General features: G+C 36.7%; 1 protein-coding gene across 1 annotated transcript in view; it reads left to right on the forward strand.

Annotated features, from left to right (window-relative positions):
• dazl (deleted in azoospermia-like) overlaps positions 1-12,172 on the forward strand; it is a 43,116-nt gene extending 30,944 nt beyond the window's left edge. Inside the window, exons 8-10 of the mRNA XM_028818200.2 lie at positions 4,412-4,465; positions 10,960-10,999; positions 11,099-12,172. Coding sequence (XP_028674033.1) covers positions 4,412-4,465; positions 10,960-10,986 — 81 coding nt within the window. The 3' untranslated portion in view covers positions 10,987-10,999; positions 11,099-12,172. The remainder of the gene's footprint in view (positions 1-4,411; positions 4,466-10,959; positions 11,000-11,098) is intronic.
• The last annotated feature ends 1,997 nt before the right edge of the window (positions 12,173-14,169 follow it).

The following is a 14,169-nucleotide window of genomic DNA, read 5'->3' on the forward strand; positions in this document are numbered from 1 at the left end:
ACACCTTGTCCAGGTGAAGAAGTCAAGAGAATGAATAAAACAAAGGCGGAGGTTCACATAGTATCCCATCAGGAGATGAAAATTGAGAGGAAAGCAAGCAAGCAAGAAAACATGTTAAGTAAAAAAATCATGATCATAGGACAATGGCCGTTGAGATAAACAAATACATGAAAATGAAGTTAAAGTATAGATTAGCGAGACGAGCAGACGGCCAACCACACCAGTCGGTGCCATCTTAGTATCTGGTCTGGCAAATGCCACTTCTCTTGCGAAATTTTTCAAACCATCCTCTACTGGCTTTAAATTCCTCACCTTTGCCACTTGAAGAAGGATTTTTTTTTTTTCAGCAAATTGCCTTGAATCTTCCTGACTTTCTTGCATATGATCGCCTCGCTTACACTATCCCCTGCAAGTTGCTTCTTGTTCAACCACACTAGCAACAGTTTTTCCACCTCTTCCAGCACTTGAGGCTTCTGCTTTTTTAACATTGTAACTCCTTTTGCAACATCAGCTGCTTTGTTACGCAAACAAAAGAAAATGGGAAATCATTGGCGTGTATGAACCGGAAGGGAAACTCACCACCAGTGTTTTTGTTTGCCACCAGAGCGTGTGGTCATAAACAGATGCAAAATTTTGGTGAACGTTTTGATCGTAACCCGATTTGTATGTGTTCGGAAATGTTCGTGACCAGAGGATCTATTGTATATGGAAGTTTATTACTGCTAAAATATATATAAAAGGAAAATCAATGTTTAGTTACCATGCTTAAAAAGTGAGGGACTTGCATTAACATTTATTTTGACCCTAAATGTGATTCAGTTTACCTTGATTTTCAAAAACAAAACAAAAAAAACTGATTAGAGATCCGCACCATACAGACATATACAGTGCATCCGGAAAGTATTCACAGCGCATCACTTTTTCCACATTATGTTACAGCCTTATTCTAAAATGGATTAAATTCATTTTTTTTCCTCAGCATTTCTACAAACACCCCATAATGACAACGTGAAAAAAGTTTACTTGAGGTTTTTGCAAATTTATTAAAAATAAAAAAACTGAGAAATCACATGTACATAAGTATTCACAGCCTTTGCTCAATACTTTGTTGATGCACCTTTGGCAGCAATTACAGCCTCGAGTCTTTTTGCATATGATGCCACAAGCTTGGCACACCTATCCTTGGCCAGTTTCGCCCTTTCCTCTTTGCAGCACCTCTCAAGCTCCATCAGGTTGGATGGGAAGCGTCGGTGCACAGCCATTTTAAGATCTCTCCAAAGATGTTCAATCGGATTCAAGTCTGGGCTCTGGCTGGGCAACTCAAGGACATTCACAGAGTTGTCCTGAAGCCACTCTTTTGATATCTTGGCTATGTGCTTAGGGTCGTTGTCCTGCTGAAAGATGAACCGTCGCCCCAGTCTGAGGTCAAGAGCGCTTTGGAGCAGCTTTTCATCCAGGATGTCTCTGTACATTGCTGCAGTCATCTTTCCCTTTATCCTCACTAGTCTCCCAGTCCCTGCTGCTGAAAAACATCCCCACAGCATGATGCTGCCACCACCATGCTTCACTGTAGGGATGGTATTGGCCTGGTGATGAGCGGTGCCTGGTTTCCTCCAAACGTGACACCTGGCATTCACACCAAAGTTTTCAATCTTTGTCTCATCAGACCAGAGAATTTTCTTTCTCATGGTCTGAGAATCCTTCAGGTGCCTTTTGGCAAACTCCAGGCGGGCTGCCATGTTCCTTTTACTAAGGAGTAGCTTCCGTCTGGCCTGATTGATGGATTGCTGCAGAGATGGTTGTCCTTCTGGAAGGTTCTCCTCTCTCCACAGTGGACCTCTGGAGCTCTGACAGAGTGACCATTGGGTTCTTAGTCACCTCCCTGACTAAGGCCCTTCTCCCCCAATTGCTCAGTTTAGATGGCCGGCAAGCTCTAGGAAGAGTCCTGGTGGTTTCGAATTTCTTCCACTTACGGAAGATGGAGGCCACTGTGCTCATTGGGACCTTCAAAGCAGCAGAATTTTTTCTGTAACCTTCCCCAGATTTGTGCCTCGAGACAATCCTGTCTCGGAGGTCTACAGACAATTCCTTTGACTTCATGCTTGGCTTGTGCTCTGACATGAACTGTCAACTGTGGGACCTTATATAGACAGGTGTGTGCCTTTCCAAATCATGTCCAATCAACTGAATTTACCACTGGTGGACTCCAATTAAGCTGCAGAAACATCTCAAGGATGATCAGGGGAAACAGGATGCACCTGAGCTCAATTTTGAGCTTCATGGCAAAGGCTGTGAATACTTATGTACATGTGCTTTCTCAATTTTATTTAATAAATTTGCAAAAATCTCAAACTTTTTTCACGTTGTCAATATGGGGTGTGGTGTGTAGAATTCTGAGGGAAAAAATGAATTTACTCCATTTTGGAATAAGGCTGTAACATAACAAAATGTGGAAACAGTGATGCGCTGTGAATACTTTCCGGATGCACTGTATGTACGTACCCATTTTCTATACAGCATTCAAATTCTGGTATATTTTATTATACCTCAAACTCCTCACCCACCTCCAAAGGAAATAATGTATTTTATGATCAGCACTTTGCCCCCCTTATTCTATATAATGAAAGATAAAACTCTTGATTTATTACCACTCTAATCGCAGATCATAATACATGAAGATCATAATACATGTACATACAGATAAATGTAACAATATAATGAATAGCTGTGTCTCATAGAAACTCACTTAAATAGCATGTTTTCTTCCTCAAAGCTATTTTTGTTTTGTATCTCTAGACCTTTTTATGTTTATGTTGTAGTTATAAGAATACATTAAACACCTTGGCTCCCTTGCTGGTATCTCTGAATGTCGGTCAATAAGCATTGCTCTTTTTTTTCTCCTATTTTTCTAATTTTTATCTAAGGAAAGACAAATCTAATTCATTGCCATGACAGATCATAATACATGTGCTTATATATATATATATATATATATATATATATATATATATATATATATATATATATATATATATATATATATATATATATATATAATATGTGTGCATGTATGTGTGTGTGTATGATGTTAATGATTCGCTTCATTTGGAATGTTTTCAGTTATGTATCAGCATATAGGTACTACAGTATTTCTTGTCCGTAACAGTCTGTGTGATGCTTGTGTTTTATTTTTTTAATAACATAGTAAGTTCTGTATTTGCAGTTGGACAGATTTCTTTTTTTAAACCCTCCTTTGTCTGTTGTATAGAGAGGTACTTTATATGGCTGGTGTTGGGGATAGAATCCGTAGGAGTGGACTTGAGATTCTGAGGAAGACTGATATTTTGGTGGAAATGCAGCCATTTCAACTGCCTTTACTTTCATTTTCAATCCTAATAAACACTGGAGTAACGTCTTCCTATAAAGATTTCATTATACAATCGCACATCTTTGTATTTCATTAAGTGATACTTTATTATCCTATAACTAATATCTGCTTATAAAGTAATAATTGTGTATTTGACATCATCCAATAATAACATATTCAAGGATCATCAGGACAGTGTATTTAAAAATGTTGATGTAAAATAAATGCACTATAAGTTGAGTTTCTGATTTAAAGTATATATTCAACTCACCTGCAAAACAAAAATCAAAACTCAAAAGTAAAAATAAAATAGCCAGTAACGCAGTTATTCTTTAACCCTGCTTTAAGTGCTGAGACTGAAAGGGGTCTCTCCTTGTATTGCCAGGTAGATCATTCTACAGCTAGGAAGCCCTATATCTGAATGTATTGCTGTAGTTTTAAATGGCCTGTGAAACTGTAGGCAGGCCTTTATCATCCCTTAATTTTCTTTCATCTCCTTGTGAAAATCTTTATTAATTCAAAGATCAGTAGATGTTTGAAAGTTTAAATTTCAAATCTGTGCTGACCATCTCAGTGACTTGTTTTTAATAATAAATGTATGTTTAGTGGCAATTGATTATACTGCTTATGGATAGCTTTAGTTTTTTTCTTTACAAGTAATAGTGTCTGTTTTTAGCTCCTATTTAGATTGTTGCTACATTTTTTTTTAATAAGAAGTAGGTAAAATTTTAATCCTTGTGATTTATATTAAGTGTCAGTCTATGCCACCAGTGGCTTATTCTGATCCAATTAGGGAAGGACATAATGGCCTATTATATAGATCATTCAACAAGACTGAATGAAACAGCAAAAATCTCACCAAAAGAACTGTTACAAGTAAGAGAATGGAATACATACCTCAGTTGAAAGCCAAAATGTAAATGGGAAGTTCAGCAGTATTCAACAGAATTGAACGATGTTTATGTTTTGGTATAATTTCAAGATTGGTATATAAAAATTAGTGAAGAGAACTAATAAATGGATTTTATATTTCTGTTCGCTTAGTATGCTGCCTCTCATTGGACTGTTGGCGATCACAGAGTAAGACTTGGGAACCAGGTAATGTTTCATTTGTTGCTTATTAGTAGATTTTGTATGCTGTATTTTAAGTTTTAGGTGATAATGACAAATTGCTCAACATTAATCATTCTAACAATAGTGATTGTAGGCTGTGGTTTAAATATTACAATCACTATAAAAACTAATAGTTTTTAATTAATACATTTTATATGTTAATCCTAATTGTTTCCTGTGCTACACCATGTTGTTTGAATGTTGTGTTGGTATTATGCTTGTAGAAATACGCTGCCAGACACTTCCATTGTATTTTGAAGGCTGAATTCTGGTAATGTCAATTTAATACTAAAGAGAAAGGTAGAAGATATGAAACATAGTTATATTGGGTGATAGACTTGGGAGAAATTGTCTTTTATAGGCTTCAAAACATGATGCCTTTAACAAACTGGTTTTTTATTTTACTGATACTTGGTATACAGACACTGTTGACCCTTTTATAAAGTATCCTTTGGAGAGCTTTTTTTAGGTAAGAATTTTTAAGCTTCTGATTAATGTATTCATTTGAATGGTTTTATAAGTGAATATAAGCTTATGTAGTGTAGGATGAAATAGGCATTATTCTTCTTCTAGGATTGTTAGTGACAGACAAGGCCTATTTACACAGCAAAAATAACTGATGCAGACATCTAGCTGTGCCAACCCCCCATTTAAATTCCAAAGTGGCTGAACTCTTCGCAGCTGGACTAGCCTGTACTTCATCTGATAACAAAGGTGCAAGTCAGTGTTGAACTGACATCTTTGCAGTGGCCTCCCTGCAGACCCTTTCAGGCCAGTAGATGCTAAATAAGACGCTCAAGAACTAAGTGATAATTCAGCAAGTGACAACTGATGCACTAAACATCTATGAGACGGCATGGATTTTGAAACTGAAAGTGATTTAAGTTCATTCCTTCAAAAACTAGATGCACTTTTATCTCAGGGGCACTCTCACTGGGGAGCTCCTAGATAAACTGCACACTCTCCAAAATGACTGAAAATCTCTGAAACTGGAAAGGTGATGAGTCACTTCTTTCTGGTGAGCTGAAAGACACTCTCCTTTTTGTGGACCTGAAAGCGAAGACCCCCACTGCAAAACTGAGCCCAGAATAATGACTGAGAAGCAGCCTTTACTTCAAGATGGGAACTTAAGCATGTAAACTCTTGGTGTCAGAAAAAGTAATAATTTTCCCTATATTGCAGAGGACACAGCAGAAATCTAGCAGAGAAAAAGCACAACAATTCACAAACAAAGAACCATGTAGTAAAAGGTGCACTTCAATATAAGCAATCCTCCTCTTGATCCTAGAGCAACAACAAAATCCACTCCACAAAATTTGTACATCACTTTTAGAGACTTGGCATCAAAACTATTTCTGTGCCAAGATAAGTTGTTACTTTTAACCTGTAAACAGTCTGCCTCTACTGTGTTTGCCTGTCTTCATCCTGTCTTAGTATATAATATGTAGTTATGTTGCTATAATCTTTATGTATCAATAAATTGTATTATTCTGTTTCTTAAAATTGGGTGCTTCAGTTATCTTAACACTAGAATTACCAGAGTCTACGAAAAAACTCGTAGATCCGGCCCACCTTAAAACCGTTCTCACCTCTCCACCAGCGTCTTTTGTCTTCTAAATGTGCCGATTTAAGACGAGCAGCAAGCAGCCGGCTATTCCATTTCCCACCGTCGCAGAATGTTCACTAAGTTCTCCCAGCTCATGCCTTGTTTGATTATTTGGGAGTGACTGAACTGCTGGAGTTTTAGAGTGGAAATAACAGATCGTTATTTGGAACATATGCATTTCATGTGTGTTCCATTTCTACAGTAATCTGTGTAAACACATTGTTAAAACACTTTTTCATATTTTAGTAATGTTACAAAATGTAGGCATAAACTATAGAACGTGTGAAGCCCGATTTCCAAAGATCAAATAAACACTTTCACAAAAGGTTCAAAAACGATGCAACAGCTTCCGTGGCGTATTGCTAAGATTTGCTGTCTCAGAGCGCAGCAGGCTTGCCGTGCCTCAGAGACCCGAGTTCGATTCGCCTGCTGGGGAGAAAGTGTTGTTTTTTGTTTTTTTTTTCTTTTTAACCTCAAACGGACATAAAATTTATAAATTGGTATGCATATAAATACTTAGGAACTTACCTAGATAACAATCTTAACTGGAATACAAATACAAAAAAAATATTTTCTAAATGCAACCAGCGCTTATTTCTCCTCCATAAACCCAAACTATTTAAAGTAGACAAGGACCTCATGTTGTCCTTCTCTCATAGTATGATCCAGTCCGTGATCACTTTCAGCTTCATTGCCTGGTTTAACAGTCTGACAAACCAAAACTCAAAAAAGCTCCAGCAGATTACGAAGTATGCAGCTAAAGTTATTGGGGCTGATGTAGATGATTTGACTAGTGTGTGTCAGAGGGCAATGCTAAAGAAACTGGAAATCATCTCAACTGATGACAGACATCCATTAAATGTAGAACTAAACTTCGGTAGATCAGGAAGGATAGTTGCTTTGAAAACCCACACAAATCGCTCCAGAAACTCCTTTCTTCCTAGTGCCATACGACTTTTCAATAAGAAATATCGGAGATAAGGTTTTTATATATATCCTGTAACCTTTTTTTTTGTTGTTGTTGTTTTTGTTGGTATAAATGTTTTATCTAACTGCCTTACCTTAACCTTTCTTATTTCTATTTGTCTGTTTTATTTCATTCTGTCTGTTACCTGTTATTAGATGCAACTGAGAAGGCAAATTTAATGTTTTCCTGTGTAAACATGACTAAATAAAGAAACCTAACCTAACCGTCAGTTAATGAAATCGTTATTTTCATCGGGGATGCTCTTTTTAAAATATTAACAATTGAGACTTCAATTAACATGAACAAGTCTTTATAACTGTTCTTATTTTTACGTTCTGTAAGACGCACACTGTCAGACAGATCACTGAATAATGCACAGACAGAAGTTGATAGATAGATAGATAGATGTGAAAGGCACTATATGACAGGTGCTGCAGAAAGGCAAGCAGGCAGTGAGAGTACATTCACATATGAAAGGCACTAGATAAATGGATAGATAGGGAAGACACTTATATAATAGGTAGACAGAGAAGGCACTAGACCAATACATAACAGTATTAGCTATATAGTAGTTTTGTTTTATATATAATGCATATGTATTTTACAACTCGGAGAATTGTCAAAAAGAAATACATTAAATCATATATCAATTGACATACACTGCACGCAGGCAAGCAGGCAGTGAGAGTGGAGATAGATTGTATACAACAGGCAAAAATAGCGACCACTTGATAACAGTATTAGCTATAATGAATGAAAGCATGAATTAATCAACAGAAATAACTGCGATCGACATTTTAAACTTAACAATTTACTTAAGAAGAAAAAAAAAAAAAACGACCCCAGCATGCAGAAAGCAGACGCTTACTGGCAGGCAGAGCAGCGAAGGTTAAAAAAAATATATGTATAACACTTTTTGCCCAGCGGGGAATCGAACTTGGGTCTCTGAGGCACGGAAAGCCTGCTGCGCTCCGAGACAGCAAATCTTAGCGCTATGCCACGGAAGCTTTTGCATTGTTCTTGAACCTTTTGTGAAAATGTTTATTTGATCTTTGGAAATCAGGCTTCACATGTTATATAGTTTATGCCTACATTTTGTAACATTTATTACTAAAATATGAAAGTTTCTGTTTTAACAATGTGTTTACACAGATTACTGTAGAAACGGAACACACATGAAATGCATGTGTTCCAAATAACAATCTATTATTTCCACTCTAAAACTTCAGCAGTTCAGTCACTCCCAGATAATCAAACAAGGCATAAGCTGGGAGAATTTAGTGAACGTTCTACAACGGTGGAGGATGGATTAGCCGGCTGCTTGCTGCTAGTCTTATTCAGCACATTTAGAAGACAAAAGACGCTGGCGGAGAGGTGAGAACGGATTTAAGGTGGGCCGGATCTACAAGTTTTTTCGTAGACTCTGGTAATTCTAGTGTTAATATAAGTCTTAACTGCAGGAGACAACCTCCTACAGCGTACAAAGGTAAGGTAAATAAAGTAGGAGCCTTAATTACTGGCATTGCCAATGGCAAAATTGATGATTGAACAAGTTGAGTCTCTTATTCCTAAAGTAGTTAACAGCTGAAAATCACAAATTTTTGCTTTTATAAAAATTTACAAAAAAATAAAATATTGAAGGTTCATGCAGTGAAGCCACCAACACAGGAAACAAGTGGGTTCCCCTGTGTAGTTTTGGGAGCATAACTATGCCGCTCTTCCAAACTGTTGTGCTGGAAGGGGAAATGAGCGATGTTCAGAAGTACTGTGTGTGGCACCAAGACTAGAAGTGACTCTGCTCCGTTGGGCTCCAGAGCAAGGCCCTTAACCTACAATTACTTCGTTCTGGGTATGACGTTAATCTGCATCCAGCCCTGCAGGTAGGCCCTCCAACCTTCAGGGAAAAACCTGGGGGTTGGTGGGAGAATTGGCACTCTAGCCACCATAAAAAAAAAAAAAAAACCTTGCACTGTTCCATTCCATCTGAACTAGTGTGGTGCTGAGGTGTCACCCATTGCATGGCTGCACTTGGGCCCTAATCTGGGGATCTTGAGTTGATTTGTCATGTGGTGGGTGCGTGCTTCTAACTAGGGAATGAAACTGCTGTAATTCCCGGGAAAACGGGAACGGCCAAGCTCGCATATATAGCGTGTAAAAATCGATCAAGAAATAAGTTACAGTTGAAAATAATTAAGTGGCATGGTTTTTTGGCCCACGGTGTAGTGTGTTGCTCATTAATTCATTTAACAGACCAGCAGCAGTCAGTCTCCCGGCTCCCACTAAGACTGAGCACAGTGGACTGGGAGGTGTCTGCACTCTGCAGCTCACGAATGCCGGGACAGGGCAGAGTTCATTGACATCTGTGCTGCCGACAGCTTTGAACAGCAACTTGAAATTGCAATGCGTCAGTCTGTTGCATCTGCATTATCTGTGCCAAGAAACTTGCCGTCATAGAATGATGACAAGAAACTGGATGCATCAGTAAAAGCTGAAATGGCGGTGTTACAGAGCAACGGCAAGTGCGGGCGTTGTTTAAAACAAGTGTATCGGTATCTGATGACTGTGCTGCCTACTTCAGTGGAGGCAGAGCGTGCTTTCACGGCGGCTGGCATATTCTGCATGAAGGTCCGCTCTCCCCTGGACAACCGCACTCTGGACACGTTGTGCTTTCCACGCTCTTATTTCCGCAACTAACTAGATACATGTACTTGTATGACAGCATGAACTGCTTGTAGTTAAGGTTAGTCTTTTATTGGTGTCAACATATTGCAGAAGTTTTATTAAAAATAATAAAAAATAAACCGTTCACATGTGAGATGCCCATGCACTGTATCATCCCCGGGAGCCTGGGAATGGATTCCCCACTTCTAACCTCTCTCACTCTCCTCATTTTATCATGGTTTACTACTGAACAGGTTGTACGAATATTAGGTTTTCCATTTGGATATTTATTTTCAAATGCTATCAGACTTGATTGCTTAAGTCGAAAGACTGATGTATTCTAAATTCATAATTCAAATTAATATACAATTGACAGTTCACTTTCTCTGGCTTGATGACATTAATTACACATTTAATTCTTCTGTTTATAGTTCACATGGATTTTTTTTACATTTGTCTAGATTTTCCCATATCTATGAAATCGCAGTTTAAGTATTTGGAGCATTAAAGCTGTTTAATTATTGTCTTCATATTGTAAACCAAAACACTTCCAGTGGTCTTCTCTTGTCGCTTTGTTACAACACTTGTTGGTCTGAATGTATATGCTTTGTGTACAAATATAGTTTAAACAAAGTTTTATTTATTAAAATTAGTAATATCTTAATGTGTGTATTTTTATGGCCCATTCACACTTGAACTTTGTAAATTTCCAGCATTTGGCATTTTTCAAGCTTTTTAATGCTGTTTTCAGGTGTTTTTCAAGCATCTCCAAATAGTTTTCAAAGCTCAATCGTATAGCCAAGCAGAAAAGTGTGCTGTGTGCTATCCAGTAACAGATGTGTTAAACTGGTTGAAAACGTAAACACTTGTTTGATAAAGATATTTTGAAACACTGTTCTGGTGGTGCAGCAGCCAATGTGCACCCAGAAACTCAGATTGGGGATGGAAAAAGATGGATGTTTAGTCGTTAATGAAGTAATTTTTTTTTTTATTGAGCTACCACTCTGCTTATTTGTTAAAACATTCCTATAAAAACACTTTTTTTTTTATTTTTTTATTTTTAAAAACCAACATTTCTTGAGTGTTACCATTGATTTCAGTAGAACAAGCTATTCTCTAAAAACACTCAAACTGGTGCATGCTGGAGGTTTCTCAACTGTTAGGTGTGAATGGGCCCTTATACTGTGCATTTAATTCACTAATAACTTGTAAAAGGAAACTTAGTAACCTTTGTTTTGTTTACAGGATAAATTGCCATACCTTACTTGCTAAAGGAATCTGAGAGGTGAATATATCCATTCTTCAAAGGAAGTTAAAGGTTTTTCATGAAACACATAAATTGACCCATTTAAACTGACTAAAATTGATTTTTTTTTTTCTGTAGGATCACAACTGTTTCTTAGATTTATTGTTGAAAAAATTGATGTTTCACAGAGGTATTAGTCTTGCTTTTTACATTCTGCCCCGCCCAGGTTGAAAAGACTTCCGTTTTATATATTATTGTGTTTCTCTGTAACGAAAACCATGTTTTAAATATTTTTGTTTTCCATCTTTATTTTATTGTTTTTATATGGCTTCTGTCTGTTTTAATTTCTGCAAAATCTCTACAGTGCTTATACATTTGTCAAAACATTGTCAAAGTGCATTTTTGTAAGTTTGGTTTAAACATGCAAAATAAAATTAGATTTTTTGATAATTTGCCTGTACACAAAATAAGTGGCAAATTCAAGAATACAAGATTGACTAGACATGTTTTGGCATTAAGGCAGCATTTTAGTTTCACTACAGTTTAAACCCAATGTTTTTTGTTCCCCTCACGAAAGCTTGGAAAACTAATGCATTCATAGGAGAATCTGCATGTATAATAGCTATGGAAAAAAAAGAGTGCTTGTAACACTCATCTTTGAAACTCTACTTACCCAATAGCAGCCAAAAATCTGACACCTGCACTTGTTTGTACATATTTATATAATGTTATGTAAATTAGAGTGGTTAAAGTAGTTTTTTGAACTTGTTTATTTGATTTGAAATTGTTGAACATTTATGCACATAATTATAATTTGTAAGTCTTTAAATTTGTTTAATTTCACAGTGTTTAAATACATTAATGTATGGTTGTATGTTTATGGAAATTTAAATGTTTTGAGTATTTTGATTTGTTTATTAGCTTTGTACCCAAATTCTAATCATAGCACCACAAGTTTCATAACCTTGTTTCCTTCAGTGTTGCCCAGTTTTAGCTGGTTGTTGGGGCCTTTAACTTCAGTTTTAATAAAGCATTACAGATCATTACTCAAGTATTTTACTATGCAGTTACTGAAGGTTTGTTGAAATGGTTAAAAGTTTTCATTGTTAAAAGATTCTATTTGTTGTGTTTTGCCCTTGGTTTGTTCACATATTTCACTGTGGTAAATTGAATGTTCATATTTGAAATTAAAAATAAAGATTGTTCCCATAATTGCTATGTTCCAAACAAGACGCATTTCTTTCTTCTACATTTGTAGATCAAATGTCATACAGTAGGTTCTGATAAATTGCCTCAGGAATGGTGCTTCCAGCAATGTGTTGTCCATCCATTATCCAACCCGCTATATCCTAATGCAGGGTCATGGGGGTCTGCTGGAGCCAATCCCAGCCAACACAGGGCGCAAGGCAGGAACAATACCCAGGCAGGGCGCCAGCCCCACCGTTGGACACATACACACCAAGCACACATTAGGGACCATTTAGGATCGCCAATGCACTTAACCTGCATGTCTTTGGACTATGGGAGGAAACCCACGCAGATACAGGGAGAACATGTAAACTCCACCTATATTTCACAAACATCACCCTTGAAGTATTGTATAAGATTGTGGCCTGTTGCCACAAATTGAATAAATAAATAATTCTTCTGGATACTGACTCTTACTATTTTGTTTCATGTAATAGGGAAAAAGTTGCTTTTGGTACTTTGTTTCCTTTTTCTGCAACAGGGGTACTCACCTTAACATGGGCACATCTGCTTTGACCCACAAGATTGTGGAATCTGATTTTATATAGCTATAGGTTGGACTTTTTCCTAATTATAAAAGTAAATGTGCTATTAGATTATCTGACAAATGTTTTTCTTTGTTGGCTTAGATTTTTTACATAGTTTACCTGTTGTGCATCAGTCCTCCAAAAGGAAGATCTTACTTTGTATTAAGACATGTATTCAGAATCCATTCTTAGCTTTGTAAATGTCTGCCTTTTCTGTGTGTTATGTACCCATAGCTTTCTTTTCCAGTTTTTTTCTCTCCTATATGTAAAATGTCACTTTTGGTCTATAAAATATTCTGTCACTTTTTTGACCACAAGCCAACATTCGGGGAACATTTTTAATTGGGACAAACAGCAAAGTATTTCAACAGCAATATATATTTTTAGTAAGTGGAGTACTTTTTTTATCTGGATATTCCTTCCTTTATGGATTTATGCATCAGCTCTACTGTTAGCCTTATATCAGTTTCTTTAAAATGGGATGGACTTTGAACAATTGTACATTTCATCTCGATTGACATTGTTTTATGAATGTTAGTCTTGCTGACTCACGGATGTTATCCTGGTTTCAAAATCCCAGTATTTGTTTGATGTCTGCTTGTTCTTCCTGTGTCGATGTAGGTCTTGCTCACACAACTAGCTACTTGTGAGTGTCAATATGTGAATAATTGTACATTCAGAAAATATTACAAGTTAGTGTGTGTACAAAGACAGCTAAATGACATACAGAACTTTTTTAATGTTACAGTATGTTGTGGTCTCTTTGTAAAAACCAGCTCACAAACATGAATTTTCCCTATTGGGACAATAAAATTGAATAGAAATTAATAATGCAGTAATATCAAGGCAAAAGTAATATCGAGACAATAAAAAGGTGTGTGTTTCTCAGCCTTTTGGAATTATAAAGGAAGGGCTTAAATTCAGATAGGTCTGTTGCATAACTGTCTTCTGAAACAGGATAAGTAGGTATAGTAAATATTTAGTCTGAAATGTAATTTCACAAGCATAGAATGGTGAAGTAGTTATAGTAAAATTGGGAGTGCATTGATTAAGATTTTCATTCCAACTTTAGAATTCAGGGTCCACCAGATGTTCACATGAACAACTGAAATAATAAAATTCAATATTGTTGGCAATAGGTGTTTAACCATATTTTCCATGAATATAATTGCGATTCATATAGACAATTACTGCTTTTTTTTAGGAGGCTTACTTTAAATTTTTTGGGCTACGTTTTCTTTGTATACAACACTCTTGGGCTAAACGGTACACTTAAGTTGTGTTGCCAACAGCACATGAAGTAAAATGTATTTCTTGTCTGCACAATCCAGCCTGATTTTCTCTCCCTCAAATGATGGATGCGAAGTTCTGAAGCCTGTGGTTTTTAGTGGTAGTCCACTAATGTACTATATAGTATGTGACAGAAAAGTGGCA

The sequence above is a fragment of the Erpetoichthys calabaricus genome, chromosome 13, assembly GCF_900747795.2.
Source record: "Erpetoichthys calabaricus chromosome 13, fErpCal1.3, whole genome shotgun sequence".
Lineage (NCBI taxonomy): Eukaryota > Metazoa > Chordata > Cladistia > Polypteriformes > Polypteridae > Erpetoichthys > Erpetoichthys calabaricus.